Source organism: Cyanistes caeruleus, chromosome 6, assembly GCF_971803275.1.
Source record: "Cyanistes caeruleus chromosome 6, bCyaCae1.hap1.1, whole genome shotgun sequence".
Classification (NCBI taxonomy): domain Eukaryota; kingdom Metazoa; phylum Chordata; class Aves; order Passeriformes; family Paridae; genus Cyanistes; species Cyanistes caeruleus.
Genome location: NC_141706.1, coordinates 45,369,282 through 45,379,860, shown reverse-complemented (window position 1 = coordinate 45,379,860; position 10,579 = coordinate 45,369,282). Strand labels below are relative to the sequence as shown.

At 40.6% G+C, this 10,579-nt stretch overlaps 1 protein-coding gene across 2 annotated transcripts in view; it reads right to left on the bottom strand.

Annotated features, from left to right (window-relative positions):
• Nucleotides 1-3,179: 3,179 nt before the first annotated feature.
• Nucleotides 3,180-10,579, bottom strand: part of MIA2 (MIA SH3 domain ER export factor 2) — a 36,702-nt gene continuing 29,302 nt past the window's right edge. For both annotated transcript variants that reach the window (XM_086895201.1, XM_086895202.1), the window contains 5 exons: nt 9,178-9,330; nt 7,684-7,815; nt 5,124-5,200; nt 4,543-4,777; nt 3,180-3,743 (listed from right to left, as the gene is read on the bottom strand). In XM_086895201.1, the coding sequence (XP_086751327.1) occupies nt 3,595-3,743; nt 4,543-4,777; nt 5,124-5,200; nt 7,684-7,815; nt 9,178-9,330 (746 nt within the window). In that variant the 3' untranslated portion in view covers nt 3,180-3,594. The remainder of the gene's footprint in view (nt 3,744-4,542; nt 4,778-5,123; nt 5,201-7,683; nt 7,816-9,177; nt 9,331-10,579) is intronic.

The window sequence follows — 10,579 nt, the reverse complement described above, 5'->3', positions numbered from 1 at the left end:
CGCTTCAGTTTGACGTTTTATCTGTCCTCAGAGTACACAGCTGTGCCTTCTGAATGAAAGCTGCAGATGTCTGCTCAGCTGTTGGAGAGCTGCTGTGCCCTGCAATGGCTGGCTGTGCTGTGAGGCTTGTCAGAGTGGCTGGTCAGTGTGTGCGTGCCAAGCACGGACTTTATTTGAGCTTCTGAGCTTCACGTTACGATAGCCCAAACTGCTGCCAAGTGTGAAAATTGCACACTGCTTGTTCAAGCAGTTTCCTAGATCTTCCAGATTTGGTAAGCAAGAGCATTTGCCAACATACTGAAGAGATGCTGTGGGTAATAAAGATAAGGTAAATACAGTTACAGCTTTTCATATTCCAGTAAAGTGAAATATTGGGACTTGTCTCGGTGCCTTTCAGGGCTCGGCCTCAGGAGGGAGGTTTATGTAGCAGATCAATCTGATGGTGACTGCTCAGCAGCATCTGAGCCTGAAGTTTGGGTGTGAAGTGTTGAAGATTTCAGGAAGTCACACAGAAAAAGCCAGAAATGAAGAAAGCAAATTCTGCATCATCTGGTTTAAACAGTTGCAGAATGGTAATTTTCTCTCTGCAAGCTACTGCATTTTATGGGTAACTGCCTTACTAAACAGTTGGGAAGTAACCTGTTTGCCTTTCTGTTGTTATAAAAGTTCTAATCTGTTTGGTCTAACCTATTTTCTGCTTTGTTTTAATGAACTTAATCTTGAATGATAAGATGAGGAGCAGGAGAAGCAGCCCACTTGACTACAGGAGAGAGATGTGCGGCCCTTTCACTTGCTGCAGTTGCAGCAGAGCTGGCTCTTAGCAATCAGTGGCTGTCCATTGTTAGAATGCTCCAGGTCTGATTTTTTTCATACAGCCTGAAGTCTGCTCACTGGGTGTGCCTTGTGTTCAGGGAAGAAGTCAGTGTACTTAAAACAAATGGCTACAATCTTTCTGTCTTGGAAATTACAGGGAGTCCAGTAAAGCAGGAGTGTGGGGTGAAAGCCACACTTTGAGCAGTGCTGGAGAACTGCACCCGATTTCTATCCTGTTTTAGGAATAGGTAAAAGTGGTGTTTGTTGTCTGCCTGTATTTTCAGCAGTAATCTTAATTAGTGATACCAGGATGAAGGGATTCAAGGTGAAGCGATCCGGAATTGTTAGGAAATAACGATGATCTTAATATTCTCTTGCATTTGGAGTGGGACCTTACAAACTACTGTGAAATTACACTGAACTTGCATAATCCCAAAAGGAATTTTACTTTTGTTGTTTCTTTGTGTTTCCTGAAAAGATGGCAATACCAAGTTAGTCTTTTGCATTCTAGGTTCAGCAGGAGCTTGGAACACAAGCTTTCATCTATCACAGCTAGGTTGCTTATTCTTTTTGGGGTGGGTAGAACAGGTATTTCCCTACATACACTTTTGTGTGTCCTTTCTACATTTGACAGGTTACCATCTACCTGCTTCCTATTGCATAAACCTGAGCTTGTTTTCCAGATTTGAAAATAAAATTTTGGACTGCTACTGGGGAGGGGAAAAAAAGTCTCAAATGATGCTATTCTCTGTACAGGATGATCCAATCCATGCTTTTCCTGCATTTTCTTAGTACAGCTATCTTTTCTTTTGTCTGCAGCTTTTGGTGCCATTGTGGGCATAGACTGTTTTGGTGGAGGAAGAATTTTTCAGAGTTACCTTAGAATAAATATTTGGAGAAAATATTGTGTTTGCTCAGAAAACAGATATATTCATAAACAGTTTTTGCAGCCTCCCAGGTGAGTTGGGCAAGGAAAGAAAAAGGTTTATGGCAGTGTTACCAGCCCAGGATTTCTGTGCTATACCCTGGTTCTCTGTGCAGGGGCAAGGCTGTATTTGGCAGTTCTAGTTGTTCCTAAGACTGATGACAAGAGTAAGGGTAAAACCCAGTAATTCCTTTGAGAATCCTTGTGAAGTCTCTCAGGCAAACTCGTAGCCATTAACTAATTGGCTAAAACTGATGCAACAGCCATGTTAAACTACATGGTTAATTTAACACGGATGATGCTTTAAAATGTCTGTTGTCAGAATCTGACACTGAATTGCTGGAGTACAAAGGCTTATCTAAATGCTTTGAGGGGTGAGCTAGAAGCAGCAAGGATAAAGAAATTGTAGGAGTGAGCCACAGAAGAGTTCTACAGCTGAAAGAAACAAATGTGGGAATAATGGTAGGAGCAGGAGTACTGAGCTACAAGAGAAAATGCTCCCTTGGCAGACTCGACCTAAGCAATTAAAAAAGAAGTGGGCTGGAGGTTTTTTTGGTAACATCTAATTATGGGTGTGGTGGCTGCATTTACATTAAAACCTGCAACTGTGTGTTATGTGTGCGTGCATGCAGAGAATGGAGCCTGGTGGCTGAACGGCTGCTGAGTTGGGGCTTGCTAAAACCAGTTTGCTTCTTTATCTTAGAGGGTCCCTTCCCAAATGACCGAGTCCTTACATGGTTTTCAAGTTGAAGCTAAACTGTCAGAGCAGCCACCAGCTCCTAGCAGAAGTCTTGAGACTGTACAGTCACCTAAAAGCAGAGCTTGGCTCTGTCCAGATCCAGCCTGGCACTGGGCCCTGCCCTGGCTGCACTGTGCCTGCTGGGGCAACCACTCCTGCCAGGGAAGCACCAGACAGGAACCTGAAGAGGTGAGCAAGGTACCACAACAACTCCTTTTATGGACACAAACTTATTAATGCTGCAGTTTGCCATTTCCTTCTTGTACTTTTTAATTCTGCTTTTGTCCTGCCCAGCATTTTCCCATGCTGGTGTTAAAATCCAAAGCCTAATAAACTGAATTCATGTTGACACAGTAAAAACACACCCCTCCTATTAGTTTGCTGCAAATACATATCTTCAAAGGCAAGGGCTGGGCTGGGCTGGGGCATCTCTTAGCTATGACTCCTTCCTCTCATCATAAAAACCCCCTGTATGCATCTTCAATAAACACTACTCCATTCCAGCTTTTGAAGAGTGATGGGAGAGTTGCTCAGCTTTTCTACTGCCTCTTCCCCCTCTGTATTGTGGCAGAACTGCCACATTGTAGAACTTGAGAGCTGAAAGATCACCTACAAGGCCATTAACAAAGGGGGCTCTTGTGGAGAATCATGGTTATTCATATTCACCTATCATCTATTATACCATCTTACCAGTGACATTGCTTTCATTTTCTGTAGATTTTTATTAACTGTTTCCATTTTTTTCACATCCTCTTCATAAAGCAGCAAGCATCACTTTTGGCATGCAGAGAGACTCCCTGTACAGCTCAACCAACACAAAGCAGCTGGACTTTTACAATAAGGTTCACATGATTTAATTTTATACACCTCTGAAGAGACTACTCAAGTTAGAAATACTTAATTTAAAACAACTATTGTACAGTGGAAATCACTTATTCACAATATTCATAGGTATTTAATTCTTTATTTACAAAATACTATCCTGAGAATTTTCCCTATTAAGCTTCAATTTGAGCGAAGTAGTTTGTATAGACCTAAGTAACGATGGTTACTTAACATAAAGAAAAATGCCAGTAGGAGAGCACAAAACTGGTTCAGGACATTCCTCAAGTGACTGTCAAGTCTCCTGCTGTGGTTCTGGTTCTACAGCTGATGGATTTGACTGAGATGGTTCAACTCTATTTTCAGGAGGAGGTGGTGGAGGCAAAAATCCAGGTCGTTGAGGTGGATAGTGAGGATAAGGTCTCATTGGAAATGGACTTCTTACTGTGAGAGAATCAGAGTAATCCAGTTAATATCAATCACAACAGTAAACATGTACACCTGCTCCTCTTGCTGGCTTGCTGCTCAGCTAGGCCTGTCTAACTAGAAGTCACATGTCAGGACACAGAGATGGCAGGAAAGAGGAGGGCAAAACCATCCCTTTTCTCAGTAGTTACTACCCACTATAGTCTCTAAGCAGCAGCCAGCCACTGGCAGTTCCTGGGCTGCTGCTGCCAACATCCCCTTCAGTCTGCCACAGCAGCCAGCCCCTACATGCTACTCCTTACAGATATTTTGGCAGATAAATAGCTTAGATCTTCACACATACTCAGAGAACAGCAAGAGTCAGAAAGAAGTCCTGCAGTCTGATACTTACACCTTGCTTCAGTCATGCAAACTCCAAGCAAAAACAGTTGTTTAGGGACCGTGAGCACACCTCTGAGCCAGGGGATGAAACTTTTAAGACTTATGTAAGATTTAATTTCATAGGAAGAAAAGGATTAAGGTAACCACCTGCTTGCTTCCTTACCCCCAAAACAAATCCATTAAACCTGAACAGTACAAGTAGGTGTATTTTCCAGCCAAAGCTAGTATTTGTGAAAAGATCAAGATGAGCTGTTGTGAAAAAGGAAGTGTCCAACACAATGAACCTTCATCAGAAAAGATGCCCTCTGTTAGCTGAAGCAGTGCTAAGAAGCAGTGTGTGCAAATCTGTACACGTGTACCCCCTGTGGTAACTCTCTGCCTGCACAAAGCATTTGTGTTCATCAGCTTGAAACAAATGCTGGCTAAAGGCACGTACTTGGCAGCGAAGGGCGTGGAGGCCCGAAGTCTCGTACTGGAAAGCATTCCCGTGGCCCGTACATGCCAGCAGGAGGAGGGGGAGGGAAAGGAGGTCCTCGTCTCATGAAAGGTACTGGTGGTGCTCTAGGATCCACAGGCATCAGCGGAGGTCTGACTGGAGGGAAAGGTGGGGGTGCAAACCCTGAACTGACAGCTTCACTTTCAGGTGCCAGTGACTGATCAGGGAGCGAGTTCTGCAACACAAGGAAACCAGGAAGTTAGAGGAGGGAAGGGGAGTATCTCCAGTCCCATCAGGCTCACTGTGACACTAGCTAAGAGCAAGGCTATCTATGTGTACTGACCATCTGCTTGACCATAGTTTCATCTTTTGGGATATAATTAAATTTTCAACAGGGATTATATTAGTCATACATCAAAGTCATTCACAAGACAGTAAGTGCTGTGATCAAGTATACATATAATTTTATCATTTGCACTGAAGAGTGCAATATAATGTGACCAATGGACCACAGGCAAATGTTTTTGTGTTTTGCAGAAAATTAAAGCTTCTTTAAATCAAGCCTCTCTTGAGCTACTCACGCTCAGGTTAGAGTGATCCTTCATCCCATCTCCACTTGGTTCTGCTCGTGGGCTATGTTCTGAAGATGTCTGCCCATCTGTATGAAAAAGATAAAAAACCTGTTCAGTGCTGATCTCTTTCCAATGATTTCAGTATTTTTTTCTGAAATCAGGATAGATTGGCAACAAAACCACCAGCAAGCAGCAGTTCCATTTTCTCCCTCCCTCCGACTAACAGTTTATTTCTTCAGTAAGCCGCATGCTGGGAATGGCTGTGCTATGATATGCTCTTGGCACACTTGACACCAATTCAAGTATGACAAAAACCAATTCCTTCCTTGGCTGACAAATATCAAGGAGACTTCCAGAACTACCTCAGTTTTGGATAAGCAGTCATAAAATATATAATAATAGCAATAATAATAATCACCATCATCATCCTCCTCCTCTCATTTGCCTTATTTACATTATAAGTAGAGATAAATAAAAACTTCCATGTTCTTACTTTTAAACTTTGCTGGGAACAAATATTTTCAATAACAACTGGAGAAAATTAGTAAAGGGAATTGTCAGAGAATAGAATCTGACTGGATATAAATATATTAAATATATATAATAAATACACTTTCTTTAAACAAACAATCCCCCAAACCTGGGGTTTGAAAAATTATTTCTTATGCTTCAGCTTGAATAGAGATGATTATACTAAAAAACAAACCAAAACAAGACTTGTGACAGAATTTTTATTAGCATGTTTTATTTCTACTCCTTGAAAGCAAACAAAGCTTTTTACTCAATGAACAAACAGTTACTAAATTACTTGTCATTTCAAGCAGGCCCTTTCTTGTTGGTAATATTGTTACTTAATCTAAAACATTTCAACTCCTATGTCACACAGAGAATATTCATGCCTTGATATTTCTGTTGTGTAACACTTTCCATTTTAAGTCCTGATGAAGTTCCTCACAAACTCTGTCAACCTTTAACTCTTCTTTCTGACACCTTTCCTGCTCCAGGTACCTCCTCATGTGAAAAGTTTTTATAGTTCGCCACCCCAGCTTAGGAAAATCCATGTTATTTTGTTCACTTTAAATAACATTTTGATCATCTTCCTAAGAAGTGTAACTTGTTAACTCCAACGAGTGGGAGCCTTGATTTCAGTACTGTGAGACACTGCTGTTCTGAAGTCAGATGTGCTGGACAGGCTGTTTTTTGGTGGTTGGTTTTTTAATTGAAACGGGTACTTGGATTTTTTTACAAATACTCAGCCAACTCTAGTGAAATTATGTGTCTTTAAAAAGCAACATTCACACATTATTAATGACCTGTTAAATGCTGGCAACAAGGTTCTCAAAGATCCTGTTTCCATTAAGGGGGTGCTGAATTGCCCAGGAACTGAATACAACGTTTAAAAAAATAAATTACTTGTTGCTTGGCAGTGACTGAAGACAGGGGTAAAAAAAGGTTGCATTAAAATGCAAAGACAGTGCACCTCTCCTCAGCAGCCTCAGGTGCTAGAAGAAGGATCTCAGTGGAACATGGAAGTATTGGAAAGCAGAAGTAAGAGAAAGCAGAAGTGAAACTAACAGAAGGCTTGGGAAAGAGGGAAGGTCAATAGCTACACAAGGACAGAACTGTCTTCCAATAAAGAACAATTCACTTTGAAACCTGAACCTTCGACCTGAAACTAAATTCAGCATTTCCACTTCTTATACTGTGACACTGAGTAGCAAAGGTTCCCTCTCCTCTGGCCACAAAGGCTGCAAGGCAGATGGTAACTTCCTAACAAGCCTGTCAGTAACAGAGTCCTGGGTGGTGAAGTTTCTGTTGGGAATTTAATGGCTTCACTTCGCTGAGGAATCAGACACTTGTAACTTACCAGGGCATTACAGAAAGGTGGAAAATGCTTAGTAAGTATTAAGCTCTTAAGCTGTCAGTGGTAAGGTTTCAGTGACCAAAACTTTGCCTATGAGCTTCTGGCAGTTGCCAAGTGCAACTAAAATGTACATAACTGGCCAATGCAAAACTAGTGGGTCAGTGAAAGGTGTGATTAAACTGGGGACAATTTATTGTGAACTACAAAAAGCTGCCACAATGGTCAACAGTTTGAAGGAAGAGGCCTCAGACCTTCTCCCTCCATGCACTAAGCCAGTGGACACTTGAACATTTGGCTGTTTCTGTTCCACTCTTTGTGAGTCTAACCCTTCCTAACTTTACCAAATGTGGCACTGAAATGCATGTATGAGTTTGTGATGTTTTAATGCTGTGATGAGCCTCATGGGAGGGACCAAAACAGACTCTCAACCAATTATGAGTGATTAACATACAGAGCAGTGAGGGTAGACCAAAAAAAATACCTCATGACTGGCATTCACAGAATCCCACCCACCCGACAGCAGGGAGGGCTATTGTTCCAACAGGGAATGGCTGCATCAAGGCCAGCAGGGGTTAACATGTTTCTTACACAACTGAACTTCAGGTCTGTGGTAGCTAAAGACCTGTCCTCTTACCACAGCTTATCGTGCACAGTCATCTTACACTGGGAATTTCCATTTTAGAGTATCGTGGAAGCAATTCCCACCTGTTTTGTCAAAAGACTGAACATTGTAAGTTCGTAGCTCTGCTGGTCCAGAAAGCCTTCCAGTATTTGGAGGATTAGGGAAAAATCTTTCTTGTCTTCGAGCAGAAAGAACTGGATCAGCGTAAGGCTCACCTAACATTGAAGAAATCACAAAAAAAAAAGGTCTGTGAAGATTTATTCCTTCCATTCCACACAATTCTAGGCCAGAAAGATTCTCTGGGTATCTTATGCTCTTGTAAATATACAAAGTTTATATATATAGTAAATATACAGGGTGAGCAAACACATCTTAAATAACCTAGAGGAATCCCACCAAGTATATCCAATAGCTTATGTTTCTGAAGAGCTACAAAAGAAAAAGTTCACTGATTTTTGGTTTAACGTACAGCAGAATTTTGAAAGTTATGATGGCCTAAGTTATAAACAGTGGGGCCTTGAAACAAAGGTTCAGCCTAGCAAAGAAGATTGAAGACAAAATAAGGTACTGTATGTTTTAAGCCATTCTTAGGTAAGAATGCTGTTTTCCATTACTCTTCATAGTGCTGTAATATGTTTCCACCAACTTGCAGGGATCAGAGCTAGCAATCCATCATGCAGCTACAAGACAAACCGTATCAGTGAAATCCAAGGGCAAAGGTGAGCTAAAAACAAGAAGGAAAGGCCAAGGAAACCAGCATACCTCTCTGCAGTGTCCTGTCAACAGACCAGACCTGCCAGATGAGAAACTGCATCCTGAGAGAACCTTGAGCTCTACCACCAGGCTTTCACACAGGTGAAACTGAGGTACCTTAATCAGTGTATGTTATCTAAATTTTTATTTTTTCTAAACTTGCAACATTTTTCTTCTTTATTACAGGTAAAAAGGAAGGCTGTCCATCCCCCCCAAGTTTTTACTTGAGAAATATCAGCAGAATCCTCTTATAACTCATAATAACTCATCTCTGCCTTCCCTGAGAGGTAATGTGCAATACAGATGTTTAGCTGAAGAAGTGAGAGTGAAAACTGATTTTCCTGCTGTTAATTATTGAAGAGACAGCATCAATGGGGAAACATGTGCCAGACAGGATAAATGTACTATGGTACTGCTGTAATAATTAGTATAAAAGTTTTTTGGGTTTTTTTTAAGTAGTATTTTTCACCATTACCTATTTTTATTTAAAGTAATTAGAATTTATTACTTGTTAAATCTCTTTTTAACTATCCAGCCCAGACAGGTCTTTTAATGCACCAAACAAACTCCCAGTAAAATGATGAAACCAAACAGTTGGTTGTCCCTTGGTAATACCAATATGTACTTAAAAGACAGCAGAGAAGTGCAATGAACCACAATGTTCAAGAAGAGGAAAAAATCACTATTAAAAAAAAATCAGTTCAGTTGCACATGCAGGTCCAAGGAAACATTTAATATTTATAAACCCAGAACAGTTGAATATATAGACTGCAAGTCAGTAACTCCTCTTTTCCATGGATACAGTAGCTAAGCATAGTTTTTACCTGGTGGAGGCAGAATTATCCTTCGCTCTCTTTCCCAAGGAGGAGACAGGGATCCAGTATCTGATGGTGGTCTGTGGGGATCAGTTAATCTATCAGAATTCAGCTCTCCTCTTTCACTTCCAGCTTCATACATGGCAGCTGGGCCTCTGGATCCTAATAGAAGAAATCAAGTAGTTATTCACCCTTGTGTTTTAAACCCTCTGCTATGGCTTTCCTTATTCAGTCTGAAAGTGGTGAAACAAATCATGGAATGCCAACACTGTCAAGACACACGAGGCACACGGCTCCACAGGACTCTCCAGCTGTTTGCTAATGACAAGTTATGCCTATGAAAAGTCTTCAAAGGTGTGCAAGGGAAAGGTTTTAGTTCAGTAACAGCACAACACAGAGGACCTGCAATGCTTCTGAAAAAACTAGTAATTTAACAAGTTTCAGTTAATTTGAACCAGAAATCAGTACGGTCATGATAAATAATCTTCTCAGTGATAAAAACCTGCTGCTAATCAAGCTAACAATTAGCACGCTGAGAGAGTTAATATTGGTATCATAAAACACCCATCTGCATTCAACACCCTTCTGGCTCTACTTCTTTATTCAAGAAGAAGAAAAAAAAACCAAACCAAAAAATCCAAACCAAACAAAAAAAACCGAAAACCCCCCCTCTAAGGCCAGGTCAACACATAATCAAGTGCAAAAAAAAAAATAAAAATGAGTAATTTTAGATTTAAGTTTCCTCTAAAACAGTCTGGGTCTGAAAAATTACAAAAATATTGAATTCTATCAATCCCTAATTCTCCACGCTAAAATTCAACCTAAAACTTGAAGCCATTGTGTGTCTCTGAGATAAGTACTATAATTGCACTTATTGAAATCCTTAGAGAAATCTGGACGTATTGCTTTTAATTAATTAACTACAGGCTTCAACAAGTGTAATGATAAAAATAAACTGAACAGTAATTCTTTATTACCTGTAACAGATGCTGAACTTCACCCCAGCATTTACCTACACTGCTTCAATCAACACAAGAAATATGCATGGAGGGGATTTTTCTTCCCTTACATGCCACCCCAGCTTACTTTCACCTACTCCTGAATCTCTGAATTTCACTCCTTATACACAAAATTCCTGGTCCCTTCTGTCAGGGAAGAAACACTCTCCCTGTATGATGGCTGCTCCAATTCTAGAACAAAGGGAAGGGAAACAATTTACTGAACCAGTAACTTTCTAATGCCACAACCTCCAATAAAACTGCCTCATGTTTTAGACAACATTCTCTCATGGACTGTAGACCAATGAGATGGAAGGGGCAGTATTCGTTCTTTGGAAAACTGACTCCCTTTTACTTTAAAATCATATTTATCTCAACAGAACTCAAATCCGTCCAAGAAATAAAAGACAATG